This window comes from Columba livia, chromosome 11 (genome assembly GCF_036013475.1).
Source record: "Columba livia isolate bColLiv1 breed racing homer chromosome 11, bColLiv1.pat.W.v2, whole genome shotgun sequence".
Lineage (NCBI taxonomy): Eukaryota > Metazoa > Chordata > Aves > Columbiformes > Columbidae > Columba > Columba livia.
The window spans coordinates 3,327,868-3,344,159 of NC_088612.1; the positions used below are offsets into that span (position 1 = coordinate 3,327,868).

The following is a 16,292-nucleotide window of genomic DNA, read 5'->3' on the forward strand; positions in this document are numbered from 1 at the left end:
GAAATCTAGCCAGAATTGCTGTGGTTTAGATCCTCTGTTTGTTTGCTCAGAAGAATTAATATTTGGTCAAACAGAATAACCTGAAGCTCCTGAATAACCTGAATATTGTTACTCATTATTCAACTTTCTTTGAATGTTTAAAGCTGAATTGTTGATGCTTTCAAGAACACGGCTTCTGAGATACAATTTCACACCACGAGCTGCATTGGGAAAAGCGCACATGTAACCAGGCGTGTTTTGAATGCACAGGACATGCAAAACCACAAGGGCCAACCAACCAACACCACAACACCTTTAAACTGCATTTTCCTCTCCAGCTAAAGGAATTCTCAGTACACAGACACCTTCAACAAGGTAATGCTTTGTACTGTCATTTGGTTTTATGTGCAGGTATCTCAAAATGGTGATATCCACACAGAAGCCAACCTTGGCCCCCACAACGCCAGTGGAAAAAAAGCCCTTCTTTTGACTTCACTGGGATCACGATTTGGTCGTAATTGATTAATCCTCATTCTTTTGCTGTGAGACAAGTGAGGGATATATAGAGATCACTTCACACACCACTGCAGCATGGTTGTTTCTGGAAAATATCCGCCGTTCCAAAAGAGAGAGGAGCCCAGCACGCAGTTTGGAACAGGATGCAATCACCAACGTTATCTCCATCTGGAACAACAGAGGAAATGCTGATAGCCAGAGTGGCATCACTGAAAATAGATTTTGGCCAGCACACAGGGATTAAGAGCCTTACATTTCAAAAGGTGCACCGGGGACCTTTAATAACCATAAATAGTCGGGACATTGTGCCTCACTGGAAACATGGCAGCACTCGCAGTGCGGTGTTTCCTCATAGCACGCTGACACATTGCTTCATTGCTGGATCATCTGCAGCTTTCAACAGGACCGACGTGACTTCCGAGTAAAACGGAGAGCGGCAGCAGAGTCCTGACCCCACTGAAGGCAAAATCACAACAGTACTTGGAACCAGCGGAACAAGGATTTCTCTCCCTGGAAATAGCCTGTGAGATCTGGCAACAACATTTCCCATCAGATAGCAAGTGTGAGATCTTTGATAACTTATGTAACTGCCATCCTTAAATAAAATGTATAGCTAGTTCATCATTCTTTCCCTGATTTAATTAGAATCTTGCTTAGTTTTTCAGGTTGGCAAAGTCTTATCTTGCAATATGCTGCAGATGCCACTGCTTGGAGATTAACGTTTGCTTTTTAATTAAAGTTTATACTCAGGAAGTTTGTGATACCCCCACACCAGAATTTAAGACCAAGAAAATAACTGTGTATTATTCTTACTATTAGCAACCACAGCATAATATAAAACTACAACATTCAACATACCACCAAAAATTACTGCATGGTTTTCATTTATGTGGGAGATTTTTGGAGCTTGCTTTTAACGAGCCTCCATCAGAACTTTGCATTTTCCAAGATAACAACTCTATATTTTTTTAGGTTTAGACTGTGGAGTAGTCAGCATGGGCTTCTGAACTGGTTCCCAACAACACTAGAAAGCAGCGTTCAGCTGAGCACTAGCACGCCAAGCAGCTGGTTGCCTCCCCAGCACGGCTTCTGCAGGCGGTGCAGGGATGGGAAAGAAGCAGCCGCAACTCCAGAAAGTGGCGAAGAGAGAGCTGAAATTGGGAGGGCGAGCAGGGCCTCGGGAACAGCCGCAACGTGGAAAGGTTCCAGCAAAGGAAAGTGCCGCGGGAGGCTGGGACAAAGATGCAGAAGAAGTCATAGCAGCACTGGGGAGGCAAGGACGCTGCGCCTCGACACCCAAGGCAGAGGTCTCGGGGGGGGCGGGAGGGGACACAGAGGGGTAGCAGCCACAGTATAATCTCCTGAAAGATTAGGAACCCTTGTCTGCTGTAAAGAACGATCTCCAGTCCATGTTTAGTAACAGAAGGGAGAGTTATTACTGTTAGGAGTAGTGGTGACCTCGACCCCCAGACAAGGACCAGCCCCGGCACAGAACAAACATAAAATGAAAAGATAGTCTCTGCCTAAAGAGTTTCCAGATTCTGTGTAGGGCAAGGAGCAACGCAGGGATGCAGAGGGAGTGCACAGCAGCAGACAGGCAACAGCAGAACAAGGAGCAGACTGCTCAGGCCAGCTTTGCAAAAGCCTGCGGGCTTCTCTGCAGCTCAGCTAATTCACTTATACCTTATTTCACTTTAGCACAGTGTGGTCTCGATATAGACTGTTATCTCATGAAAGTTCTACTTTACAATTTTTTAAAAAATTACTTAAGATTACGAAGACGCTCCAAAGTTGAAGTAGAACAAAGTTGGCCTATACTTCAGCCCTTGCTTTCTTTAATGGACCTTAAACTTAAAAGGAACTGCAAAGAACTCTCAAGAACTCTCCTTAGATGCAAAGAAGAGAGAGAAAGAAGAGAAAGAGAGAAGAGGAGGGGAGGGGAGGAACACCAACTACGTGTTTAGTATCAAATGGAGGGAGGATTATTTAGACCAGTTCCACTGACCTGAGCCTTGAGAGGGACCAAAACACCAAGACACTGTTGTCCATCACTGCCTTTAGCAGAAGCTGAGCGTGAAGCGCACCTGTGGTGACTGTGACACAGAGAAGCAGGACGGGTGGGAGCAGGGCCTCATCACATCTGTCTGCAGGGCTGGTGGTGAGGGCACATTTCAAACCTGAGCCCCAGATGGGACACGCGAGTCCCACACAAGGAGCCTCAGGGCAATGCTCCAGTGCCTGGGTAATGTCCCCATCTGGAGAAGGGAGACTCTGGGAATAAAATGGGAGACCTAGGTATCCTCTTTAGAGGCTGAATATGAGTTTGTATCCGAGGCAACTGACTGGTGTGCAACGTGCAAACTTCATAAACCATCCAACCCAGGAGAAACACTAGACATTTGCTAAAAAGGCATAACCGCTTCCTTCTGCTGGCTCCTAGGTTTTGCACGGATCTGAGTTTCTGATTTAAACATAATAGAAATTGTTACCAGATGTGCACGTCAGGGCCCTGAATGCACTGACAGGCCTTAATTACCGTGACCAGCCCCTCTGCCCCCCACCGATTCCCCTTCTGCCCTGGCCATGGAGGCTCATGTAAGCTCAGCCCTGGGCCCTTGGTCCCTGCCCAGTGCTGCTGCAGTTGTGCTGGGCTTCAGATCCAGCTGTGCTGTGGCCATGCTGTGCCTCGGATCCAGCTGTGGACCTGTTGAAGTGGGCAGTGACCCACAGACTGAATTTCCAACTTGCCTTGGACTTGACTCGTCCTCACGAGCTTGTCCAGCCCTCAGCTCTCGGCTGCCGCCCCCAGCCAGCCCTGCTTGGGGGCTGCGGGATGGACCCCCACCCTGCCGGCCATACCCTTGGCTCCTGTCCCCCCCTGCTCCCTGACAGCAAAGAGGAAATTCTCTGAATTCCCCTCCTAGACTCAGCTAGATGCTACTAATTTATATCTAACCTACAAGCTGTCAGTACTGCAGTGCAGCAGATTTGAATGTTTCAGGCTGGATACGAACAAGAGAAATGAGCCCAAACTAAAATTAAATATCCTACTATAAAAGAAAATTGAGTATGAATAAAATCTAGTCCTAGAAACTTCTGCAAGTATCTCCATTATATTTTCATCTATCTTTACAATAGGCAATCCATGGTAGCACTGATTCATACATCCCCACTTGCAGGATTACTTGACATCTAAAAAGCATCTGAGTTGGAGTTTAGACAGCCTGACGATTATGATGAGCCTGATAGCTTGGCGTTTGGCTACTCCTTTTTGTGACTTTCAAGCAGTTCCACAGAAGTACGCTCTAAGTGTCTGAATATTCCTCCCACTTTTTTCCCCTCCATTTGTACAGTACCTACATCTGAGAAAGAGCATAACCTGTGCACCAGATGTGCTACGTTAAAACTTCTGCCTGCCCTTCAGCCACAGCATGTGTGCCTCACGGGGTCTAAGCCACCGCCACCCCAAATGAGGAACATATGGAGCACCATGAATGGCAGAAACAAGGCTGCGCTTTGAACTACATTCCTCCTATCAAAGGCCCCTCTGTCTTGCCTCCTTCTTTTCCCCTCCTCTGGGTAATCATGAGGAAAGAACTGAACATTTGGAAAAGCCTCCTGGGGACAAATTCATTTCTAGTGTAACTCTGCAGAAGTTAATGGTGTTGCACCATGGATTAAAATGGCACCATAATATTAAAAAAACCAGGGACAGCGTACTGCTCTGTAATTACTGTCTAAGAGAGCAAAAATAATAAAAATGATTCATTCTCATAGACCCCAAAGGGCACAGCTGGCTTAGTCAGTTTAAAAGGTGACAATAAAAGAAGGCAGCTAGAATGGAGTGATTTTTAATTTGTATATATGTACATAGATATGTATAAATGACAGTCAGATAACACTACCTTGGCATTAATTTTAAGCATAATACACTAGAAATATAATTTGATGTGACTGTGAGTTTTAAAAGACTGATAACAGAACAGCTCTTAGGAAAATTAAAGGCCTTCTTTCACACTGGCATAAATCAGGAATAAATTCCTTGTAACCAAGCGTTACCCTGTTGTAGGCTTAATGCAAAGGAATTGGGCCCCACAGCACCAAATGGTTATTCTGTAACACAATCAAGCACCAGGAACTGCATTTTCCCCTTCTTAAAAAAGGACAATGTTATTTTTTTAGGCAGTTAACATTTAAAGGTCATTGTTACGGGAAGGAAACATTTCTTGTACTAAGTTCAGTGAAGTTGGTAGAAACGGCGCAGTCTGTTCCTTTATGGACTTCGCTTTACAACACCATATGGAGGCGTGTGAAAGACACTCTGAAGCTCGGTGATATTGTACAACACAACAGCAAAGGCAAGGCAGAGATCTGACAGAATAACTGCTCGGGCTTCAGAGGCATTTGTCAGTAACAGCTGTTGTATCTCCGTCTTTCTTGTTATTCAAGTGGGATTCGTCTAGGCAATAATGCTTTCCAGCCAACGGAATAATACCCCGTGATGAGAACTGATCTCCCGAGCACAGGAGGTCTTCGAAAAAGAGCACAACTCCAGATATTTCTGCAGATTGGCTAAAGACTATCTCTGCGGACCTCTCTCTCATTGCAACGAATGGCCTCGCGAACACTTTGGTGTCACTGGTTACCTGGTGTCCCCCCGGTGGTCCCCCAGCCCCTTGTGCCCAGAAGCAGAGCCTCCCTTCAGTCTGCAATCAATAACAGGGCTGCGCGCTCGCCCTTTGTACCCGCCGGCAGCCAGAACACAAAGTCTTGCTCTAACAGTGCCAGACATCACCATTTCCTAGAATAAATTATCTGGGGCAATCGGGTTTCGTTGTACAAACAAACCAGGGGTTTGGTTACACTGTAACTGAGACACTGGAAAAAGGACGGGGTTGGGGGGGTTAGAAGAAAATTGGCTGTCAGGAAATCGCTGAGCAGATTCAGAGCTTTGAAGATAAATATTTTTTCACTAAAATATTATCTGATATGTTATTTGGTTATTAAAAAACCCCAGCAGGATCCATAACAATTGATGGAGGTTTCTCCGCTTATTTGTTTATAGGTGAGTATTCCCTGGATCAGACAGGCCCCAATTACAAGGGATGTTAGTTCCTTAGTTGATTTCTCAAGGTAGACATTAACACTGAAGTAAAAGGATTCCTTTTGTTTAAAGGTATAGAAATGCACAAAAAACCATAGTTCTCCTTTTCTTCTGCTACTGAGACACATGCTGGCTTTTCATTAGAAATGCCACAGCTGTCAACCCCTACTGAGATAAAGCAAAGAACCTCGTCATAACAAAATGGAAAACTGCAAAAAATATAAGATTTTAAACAAATAAAACTTGAATAATGTTTTCCTTTCGCTTCTTGGCACAGGCTGGTTATTCTGTACAGCAGACTTAATTCTTTTCCCAAGTAGTATCCATAATCACAAGGGCTAGAAATATGTTTTCAAATGAAAGCTGAATATAATGACAGCACGAGTCCAGAAGCTGGGGATCTGTGTAAACAGCAAAGTTTTGTGACAGAATAGTAAGAGTTACCAAGACCAAATAATCACAAAAAGAACTGTCATTTTCAATTTTTTCAAGGCAAACAAGACTTTGCTAGTTTTAGTTTACATGCCTTTGTTCAGCCAGGAAGATCCATCCTACAAAAGCTCCATTAATTTCCAACACATTAAAAGGAACAACTCTTAGTTTACAATTTAGAAGATAAGACTTCATCTAACAGTATGTTATTTAACATAATGAAATCCGCAGGGGAAATAAAAAGGCAAAGCCTTTGAGGCTTTATCACACTACAGTAGACTTGCAGACTTCAGAGATGCTGATTACAAGACCGTGTTTGTACAAAACCAACACACTAATTACCCAGAGAGCCTTGAAGTGAGCAGGAAGATTGCAAGAGTGGATTATCAAATCCTCAGTCTTGACAACACTTGGAGCTGGACCTTGTAAGTATTTGGGCACCTACTATGTAGGCATGTGCTTCAGGAGGCATTTAGTGGGTGTTGAAAGTCCTGCTTGGCGACAATATTCATTTTTGAGGGTTTATTCCTTTAAAAATCACCTGTCACTTTGAATTTTTTACATGCAGTTTGAACTTTGGTATAACGTCTATGAGATGTTTTAGGAAATTGCCACCAGGATCATGATCTCCTTGATGTTATAACACAGCAGGCACAAAAACATGTCATGAAAAAAGATTCAAAGCACAAACATCATATATAAATATATATCATACATATAATTATGTGCCACTTTGATTTAGCCATTGCCTGCAAGTGTTTTTCTGTGCAGGATATGCTGATAAAAGCATCTTAGCAAAACTGTAATTGGTGAAGTGCACTGCTCACAGCATTTACAAGGGGCCCACGCCTTCAACAAAACTTATAGATATGGTTAGATTACATACAGGCTTAAATGTATGGATGACTTAAGTCTATAATTAAAAGTTTGATTTAAGCTCAGTTTTGTCTTTTAATGAAAAATGTCACCCATGCAACAGCAGACTAGAACCTCAGAAAAAAAGGGAAGAATTATCTCCTTTTTATTAGGATCATCCCATGAATTATATGCACAAAAAGCTCTGTAGACACACCTGAAACTGCACTGTCCAGCAGTCGAAATTAAACATGTCTGGGGAAGAAATAAAATCCTACTTACTTCTGCCCACTTTAAAAGGGCAGGGATTATATAGGGAAAACTTAAGCTAAAATATATTATTTTTCAGCCTCTACGACGATTCATTTGGCTTAGAACAAGCTACCCAGGCTAAGATATTTGCATTGGGGTGTTTGGATTGAGTTATCGTTTCTATTCTGCAAGTGACAATACACTCCTGCTATAGGTCACACAGGAGAGCAGACTGTAATTATTTCTGTTTATATCAAACAAGGGCTGGTGTAATATTTTCGGAGAATTGAATGCTGCTATCACTGTTGCTGGGGTATTTTGTTTCAATGACATTCTCAATTATCAGTCTCTATGCTTTGCCAGTGCCTGTGAACGACAGTCTCTAGTAAAGCTTATTAAAAAATATTGTTTGCTGAAAGGGTACTACAAAAAATCCAATTCTTGCACACAGCATGAGAAAACATTTAAAAATCGTTGGCTGAGCAGTTGTGGAAAATAGTCAGCACCGCAAAGACGTCAGCACCGCGGAAAGAAGGCAGATAGGGGAACAGGGACACCAACACCATTGCATTAGAGCAGAGGCAACGCCACATATCCGCACCATAAATCCTTTGGGCAGAGAGCTGTTAATAACCGCTGTGGCACTTCAGGAACTGGTGACACAGCGCGGGAGAGCTGGTGCAGCTCCCCCCTGCAGGTATTTACAGGCAACAAACCGCCTTTAGGAAAAGTCTGGACGTTCAGGTGGAACTTCACGAAAGGCGACAGGACCAACCACCATCTGCAGCAGGTGGAAACATAAATACATTGCTGAAACAGATGCCATCCAGAGTAATTTTGGTTCACGCAGAATTATTTAGCTGCCAAAAAGGCTTCATGTCATCACTCACACAGAACTCAACGCATCTCTGGGCTTCTGCAGGCCTGAAATGCACTCACACCGCACCACAGCCAGGGCCGCTGCCGCTGCAGACGCTGCGGTTCACCCTTGGCAGCTGCGCCTTCCCGTTAAAATCCAAATATGTCAGGCATCGCCTCCTTAAAACCCGCACAGGAACCAAGGAAAGCCTCACAAATCTCTATTTATGTGAATGGGCTTTGCATCAAATCCTAACTGCGGGGAGTCAGTTCTCCCACCCTGAAGTCCCACGGCCGCCATGGCCCCGAGGGACCCGGCCCGGCGGAAGTGGCGGGCCGCGGGCCGGAAGAGGCGGGGCTTTGTGCGGCGGCGCGGCGGCGGCTGGCGGATTCGGTGAGGGGGCGGCGATGGCGGCGGGGAGGCCTGTGAGGGGTGGGGGGAGCCGAGAGCCGCTGCTTCCCTCAGCGGGCTCCGAGCGGGGCCCCAGCCGCTGTGAGGGGACGGGGCCCCGGCCCGAGCCCTGCGAGGGGAGGGAGCCCCGGGCGCTGCTCAGGTGTTTGGCCTTGGGCGGAGGAGGGTGACGGGTCTCTCTGTGACCAGCTCCCGCAGGATGGACGCTGATGTTACAATTATTAATCGCGGGGAGAGCATCTCCTTCGCTCTCTGGAGAAGGCTGCGGGTCCTGAAGGCCTCCCGGCCCCCCTGAGGAGCCAAGTTCCTCGGACACAGCTCGGTAAAAACTAACGAGGTTAGCTCCTTGTAAAAAAGAAGGATGAAGTCACTGGGCATCCTGCAGAAATAACTCCTGTACCTGCTTCAGAAGGGTGTATGCTGTGTCATTGGGTGGAAGGCTGCAGATGTGCCACCAGATGCTGAACTCTGAAGGTGACAAGAGGGGAGTTCAGCCTGCAGAAAGAGTAATGTGCTGTATTCCCCATAAACACGCCACTGACCCCAAGCTGCTCATTGGTACAGCGGGGAGAAGAGTCGGGCTTTGTTATTGAGGGTATATATTTTAGCTGCCAGGGTTCAGAAGAAACCCATCCCCTTCCTTTCCTCCAGTTTGCAAGGTGAATATTGGTCCTGCCTGCAAATCTTCGGGAGACAGCAGACAAGCTTAATCTGGAAGACTAGAGGCAAAGACCCTTAATGCTCTTTAAGTACCCAGAGCTTGTTAAAACATTAGGCATAGAGCCCTTCTCAGCACCTGCTGTTAGGGCCAGACTTTTACTGATGGACAGTACTAGATGGCACCAATGTCTGAAAGGCAAATGTATATATAGGCAGGTAAACAAGGAAACTAAGACCTTAAACACAGGTCCCATCAGAGAGGCACATTATGAGGAAATTTAACATCCTCTTAGGTGCTGTCCTTTCCCTGAATCAAGTTATTAACACATAGGCTATTGTGAATAAATCTGGTTATTTTGCTATGGTGTATGTGTCTGTAGGCTTTGCATGATATTATGTCTTAGCAAACCTTTCAAGCTGGTGGTAGTAACGTTTTTCGTGTTAAAAATGGATTAGGAGTAGATTGGGAGTGCGTTCTGAAGAAATGTTTTTTTCTGTTCTTAACTCTCAGAATGTCCCATATCTTTCTACCACAGCTCATCTAATCTGTCTCTATCAAAATAAATTCAAAATAAACGCTGCTATGTAGTGGCTGACTGTATTGGGCATTAACTTTAGTTGAATTTCTTCTGTGTGGATGGAGACGCTTAAAACCACTCCCAGTGTTTAGACAGACTGGTGTCTGCATGTCCAGTATAGATGTCCAAAGACTGCCCATGGAACTGGAATTGCTTTCCATAAGAGATAAGCTATTCAGCAAAGTTATTTATAGCCTTAGATCATCAAGACTTAAGAGTCAATCATCTGTGCTGTCTGCCCAAAACTTAATTGCTGTGTTAATCTGAGTGTAACTTTTCATTGTCCTTCATTCGTCCGAAGTGGATTTTGGTAGCTATTACCGTAAGCATCTTCATACATTGCTAAAGCCACTTGTATTGTGTTCATGTGCAAGTTTTCAGAATGACTTCCTTGGATGACATGCCCCTGAATTATGAAAAGATGTTTGCTCATCGATTTACATCAGATGATGAAGAATACCAAGAATATCTGAAACGCCCTGCAGATCCCCCTCCTATAGTTGAAGAATGGAGAAACAGATCTGGTGGCAACCAGAGAAACAGAGATCGGTACTGATTTTTTTCTTTAATCTTGGTAGTTTCACAGATATATAGTTAAATGATCACTTATTTCAGAAGAAAGTTAGGAATTTGTTCTGTTAATAGAAGTATCTTCTTGTTACTTCATAGGTAACTATGATTAAGAGAAATAGTCATCTCTGAAAATCAATGAGGTTTTACATTTTGTCTGAATTGATAGTCAAAGTTTTGGCATTGTGTGTAACAGTATTAAGTGATTTGCTTTCTAGAAAGGAATGAGCTGGAACCACTGAGCCCACTGCCCTGGGCTTTGTTATTGCTCAGCCAGGAACATTTTTCATGCATTGTGAATCTCTGACATTTCTTTCCATTGCAGGTTTCAAGATGGTAGATATTTCAGAGGGGACAGGTACAACTGGCAAGGTGACTATAGATCTAACCAGAGGCCAGAAAGAAGTTGGGGCAATAACTACCAGCAGCACAGGCAAGGACAGTCATACTCCTCCCACTACGGACAATATGGCTACAACTCCTACAACCCAGGGCCTCGTTACCATCCCTACTGATGACGCTTGTAGTTTGAAAGTCCAGTAATGCTGTGTAACATATCCATTTTCTCCTTTTTTCACAGTTTTATAGATAACTGAGGAATCAGTATTACAGTCCATTGCTGATTATCTATAGTTGTGAATTGAAAAACAGAATACCTTTTATGAATAAAAGTGTATTATACAGTTTGTTTAGAGTCTCCAGATCTTAGATTAAATTTCTATCTCATATTCTTTTGTCTGTATACATACTAATACACTTTTCTTCTTGCACTGATAGTTCTCTGTTACGTTTTAGAAAGCACAACAGGTCATGGGAAAAATAGCTGTGGTTTGCATGCAGCCTGTAGCAGTGGCACATTCCTGAAGATAGTTCTTTTTGAGAATGACATAGTCTGTCTTTCTTTGCGGTGAATTTTTAGTTTAGCTTTTGATAGTGAGGAAATTTCAGATGCCTTAAGACTGAGAAGAGAGATGCTGTTACAAAAATATTTTATGGGCTCAGCCTAGTGTCTTGTTGACTTAACGGCTTCAATTTACTTGCAGTATTCCTCTCAAAACACAGTCTCGAAGGTGGAATAAAAATTAAGTAGTGTATCTTATCACAGTAGTTCAGTAACATACGAGTTTGACCTGAGAAGTGGTATCAGACTTAGATTATTTTGTAGCAACTCAAAATAAATTTGGTGCATGCATAACAAATTTTGGAATTCCCATTTCAGTAAAGCTGTAAAGTTTTGATGGTAATTGTAATCAGTTTGTATGAAATACTTTGTGCATGTTCTAGAAGAAAGGAACCCTAATCATTACTGTTCTGTACTTTTTTGCATGAGAAAATAGCACAAGCACTGCAGAGTGTTATTCAGTTCTTAGAATTTAAGTTCTGTGTTTAAGTATTCGCCCAGTAAAAGCACAGTTCACAGGTAAGGATGTTTCTGAATATTTCTGAAACCTACTTCTGAAACATTCAGAACTGCAACACTGTCATGTAGGCTGAGAGCTGCACCAGAAGCAGCACCAACAGATTAAGTGTTAATACTGGACAGCTGTTGGCTTAAGTTAGAAGAATGGCCTGCTCATCTACAATCAGGAGGATGAGACACTTGGTCATTAATGAGAAGTCTGGAGCATTAATCCATTATCTTCCATTCTACTATAATAGGGACAAAGTTCTGTGTTTCACCATTTACGTGATAAGCTGATTTGTTTGAGGAGAGCAGTGCATTTCTTTGTACTTGACATTTTCTCCACTATTGTACAGAAACACAGAGCCATCCATGCTGACTGTTGTAAGAGTCATGATGTTATGTGATAAGGGGTGCAAATTAGTGCATCTTGATTTAAAAACCAATAAAAGTAAAAGGCAAAAGCAGAGTCTTCCAGCTCATGAGATGCTTTTAAGAGCTGAAGAGTATGTTTACTGTTGATGTTGGAAACACACGCTATACGTAGCTTTTACATAGTCTGTGATACAAAAATCTCCACCTACCTGCTAAATATTTCTGCTTTCTACTTTTCATATAATACTGCTAACTCATACACTTTTTAAACAACCTATTTCCTGAAGTATTCGCCTTGAATTCAGTTGTTTAACCTTAGGAATCTTTTAGCGAGATATTTGTTTTGCCTTAAGGAGCCCTACCGGATGAAATGCAGTAGAACCCTTCTGAAGCCTCATTGCTGTGGCAGAGCTGTTACACTGGGGGATACGGGATCATACAAAGTTGGATATTAGGAAACATTTCTTCACGGAAAGGGTTGTAAAGCCCTGGAAGAGGCTGCCCAGGGAAGTGGTGGAATCGCCATCCCTGGAGGTGTTTAAAAGCCATATAGATGAGGCTCTTAGGGAGATGGTTTAGTGCTAGAGTTAGTTTATGGTTGGACTCTTCCAACCAAAACCATTCTCTGATTCTGCCCTCACTGTGCACTATGGAGAGGCTGCAAGTTGGTGCAGCAGAATTGCCTTTCAATGCAGAATCACGTGCGAACCGCCAGCTAGCCCCGACTCCCACCTCCAAGGAGGGAGCACATCTCTGCAAACCCCCCGCGCTGCCAGCGCTGCCACGGAAGCCAGAGCGTGCCAGGATGTTCTTCCTCACCATCTGGAGCCGCATCTCAGGCCGAGATAAAACCTGGCAAAAGGAAAGGATCCGGCCTCATCTGCTGCCTTTCCTCAAGCCCAATAACTATCATATTTTTAGTGTCTCAGCTAGTGAATAAAGAATCCACAATGCTGTGACCAAGCTGTAGAAGCAGATAGATTAGGATGGTCTATACGGAAGTTGCAGTCACACATTTCATGATTCCAGCTCTCTCATTCAGAGTTTCTCAACAGACCAGGAGAGACACAGGCCAGTGCAGCTTCCCAGTCTTTATGTTCTTGACTCCATCTGCACCACCACTACAGCTCCCAATTCAACTTTAACTTTTCCTCAAAACAATTATGTCAAGAATCTTTTTATTTGGGGGGGGATAGCACGGGAACGAGTTTCTAAATAAATGCATGCCTTGCACTGGACAGAAAGGTTAACATAATTCAGTATGTATCACCAGTTGATTGTTTCTCTCAAGCTAAATAAAACCAGTAAGTATTGCCTGCAATTATGGTTTATGCATTACAACATCCTACTGATGACAAAACTGAAGCTGGTTAACTTTAACATTTGCAACTTCAAACACTACTGCAATTGTTTGCTTTAACAATGCTGGAGATTGCAGGGTAAACATTAAAATTCAGTGTCTGGAATCTGACTTCAAGAGATCTCTTCCACCTGACATTTGCTCAGACATCATTATTATCATGAATAAAGCAAAAGAAAGATAAATGTTACGTATTAAAAAGTGACTGCTACATTACCAAGAGTTTGGATGCCCCAGAAGTTCTGAATACGGCTCTTGCAGTGGTTCTAAATCCATTCGTGAATACAGAGAGCAATTTTGTATGGACTGTTAATTGATACTGAAGAATTATCATGCTAAATTACAGGTGCTGTGGCAAACAGTTGAGAAAAACTCTTGCAGCTTTTATGCGATTTCTTAACTAGAGTTTAAAAAAGAAACGCTAAGCCATTAGATACTTGAAGGCAAAAGAAAGCTCAGAGTAAAAAAGAAAATCTTAGTGTGATTTGTGAGATGCAATTTCACGAGTGTTCACTGCTATTCAACCTCTATTGTATCCTGCTCTGCAGCGGGGAATAGAAATGCGAGACGTGCTTTGAAAGGTTAGTTAGAAGCTGAGCTACTTTCAAGAGGCTCTTTAGTAGAGATTTCAGACAGGAGAGACAAGTGTCACTTCTGATACACATATAATCAACATTCAACTTCTAGAACAAAAACCATATTTAATCTCCTACTGTTTAAATAACCTGACTACGTTGCAGCAGTTCTATATTTGAATACATTTAAACTTATTAATTTGCTCAAAAGCATTCTGCTTAACCAAGAAACACGTTCACATTTGCTTCTTATACTTCTTACACTGAGATGTTGCAAGGAAAATTCCTTTTTTATCAGATTTAGGCTGAGGTTTTCTCTGCCACCACCTTTTCCTTTGGGGGAAAAATACATAAATCTCTGAACTGCACAACTCTGGATGAATTTTGTTGGCTGATCCAGCTCATGCAGTCACACCTCCTCTGAATGTTAGAAGAGAACTGTATAACCCTGCTTAAATTATGCACAGCACTGATTTTTTGATGACGAGAAGCAAGATTATGGGGTGGATCAGGTTTCCTTGAAAGCACCTCGGAAATACGCAGCCTGAATCCAGAGATACGGATGTAAATCCTGGAGATGGAAACAGGGTGCAGTGGCTCCAGCATTGCCAGGAGAGGAGATGGCAACCGCGCTATGGAGGAGCCTCTCGGGAGGGTTATTTTTTCATTAGGCCCCACAGGCTGGGATTTATTTTTGTGTTTATCATGGCTTATATTTGTCTTTAGTAGAGCACGGACTGCTCTTAGTGGTTGTCACTCCTCATTTCTTCATGCGAAACGGTGATGAAAAAAGTGTTATTTCTATACAGCTCACCCCCTGACTTCCTAAGTGCTCTCTCCTATTAAAATGCAAATTTATTACAAGAGATGGTAAAAGTTGGTAATCATGACATTTTCCTGTAAGTCAAACAAACACACAGCAGGATAAATCATTACCTTTTTTGTTACTTGTAACAAACAGGAATACAAATTACTATTGGATTTTTCCTAAAAACCAGATGTGACATTTTCAAGTAATACTTCAGCAGCTGGATGACTTTTTTCCCCCCACAAATATGGGTTGGCTTCTTTTTTTCACATATTATGTCATTAAAACCTTGCTTCAATAAGAAAAGATGAATCAATATTGAGTATCAAAGCTACTCTTGCTCATTGTTTGAAGAAAAAACCCCTCATCTATTCAAAAGATGACTTAAAGTTAAGAAAACAACTGTTACTTGTTACAAAACTACAAAAATAACCAAGGCCCAACATCATTTATGAGAAAATAATTCTTCAAACTGAAACCTCTTACATGTTAAAAGAACCATTAAGACACTAAACTTCTTCAAAGCTCTTTTCAGTGTGAGAACAGACAATTTGGTTTTTATACACCCACATAAATTAAATAACTTACAATTATAATTAGTACTATTGAGATAAAGGTTAAAAAGCCAATCATACCATAAGAAGTTTCGCGTAGCTTTTGGCCACCATGCTTCAAGTTTAGGATGATCAGAAAGCAGATGTTCTTTGCCTAATGTTATGTCTGAAGTTTCTTGCTGAAGAAATGCTTGAAATGATATATTTTTTTATTGAAAATGTGCTCAATAAAAGAATTAATAGTAATAATTGCCGAGTGCCCCAAACTATGACGTATTCTTTTTACAAAATAAAAAGAAAATAAAATTCTCCACAGCAAAGGCCTGGTTTCTAAGGTTTACCCTTCTGTAGTCATCAAGTCATCTCAATTTATGAATGCCACTGAGACCTAGAACTAAAATAAACTCCAGAACCTGCTTCAGTGGTTTTAAAGGTGTGAGCATCTCCACACGGCAAACGAAACCTCCGGGGGTTCAGATCAGCCCAGTGCAAGCGCTCCGTGTGGACACACGTTGTCCTCTGATCAAGCCCACATTACTCATTAATTAGCCACACACCTGAAATGTCTGCTCTGAAGTGATGGAGCATCAAGCCTGGGGTGCACACACCCTCTTCTGAACCCCAGCTGCTGCTACACTGCTAGAAGAATAGAAAGGAGCTTAACCTTCAATTGCCAAGGGCCAAATCCTGTTTCCTACCCCCTGCAGCTCAGAGGATACTTCCATCAGCAGAATGACATTTTGTGCTCTTCTGAGATAAGATGGGAGTGGGAGGGAACGTTGTACAGCCCAAGGAACTGTTGTTTCATGGCCATTTCCTCATGCATCCTTAATCCTGCAGTGGAAAATAAGTTTTGAGGTTTGATGATTGGTTATCAAGTGACTTTACTGCCACTCCACAGCCTGGGGGAAGAGAACAGGAATTCCTTCCTACCCCACAGACTCCAGGGACCTCGCCGGCATAAAACAAGCCATCGGAATATGGACCTGGGAATCTGGAAGC

General features: G+C 42.8%; 2 protein-coding genes across 6 annotated transcripts in view; one reads left to right on the plus strand and one right to left on the minus strand.

Moving 5' to 3' along the window:
• The window catches only part of HOMER2 (homer scaffold protein 2), a 74,292-nt gene extending 66,124 nt beyond the window's left edge, over positions 1 to 8,168 (minus strand). Inside the window, exons 1-3 of one of the 4 annotated variants that reach the window (XM_065076476.1) lie at positions 8,029 to 8,168; positions 749 to 951; positions 562 to 663 (exon numbers count right to left, since the gene is read on the minus strand). In XM_065076476.1, coding sequence (XP_064932548.1) covers positions 562 to 572 — 11 coding nt within the window. In that variant the 5' untranslated portion in view covers positions 573 to 663; positions 749 to 951; positions 8,029 to 8,168. Of the gene's footprint in view, positions 1 to 561; positions 664 to 748; positions 952 to 2,500; positions 2,643 to 8,028 lie in introns of those variants that run through there. The other 3 variants (XM_065076477.1, XM_021280296.2, XM_065076475.1) reach the window with 3 other exon arrangements.
• On the plus strand, positions 4,328 to 12,082 carry RAMAC (RNA guanine-7 methyltransferase activating subunit). 2 transcript variants are annotated; one of them, XM_065076482.1, is made up of 3 exons: positions 4,328 to 8,390; positions 10,021 to 10,195; positions 10,542 to 12,082. In XM_065076482.1, exons 1-3 carry the CDS (start codon positions 7,958 to 7,960, stop codon positions 10,729 to 10,731), a joined length of 798 nt encoding a protein of 265 aa, XP_064932554.1. In that variant the 5' UTR covers positions 4,328 to 7,957; the 3' UTR covers positions 10,732 to 12,082. The 2 variants fall into 2 exon arrangements, with proteins under 2 accessions (XP_064932554.1, XP_005513124.1); XM_005513067.3 differs by lacking the exon at positions 4,328 to 8,390 and adding an exon at positions 8,722 to 8,745.
• Positions 12,083 to 16,292: the final 4,210 nt, after the last annotated feature.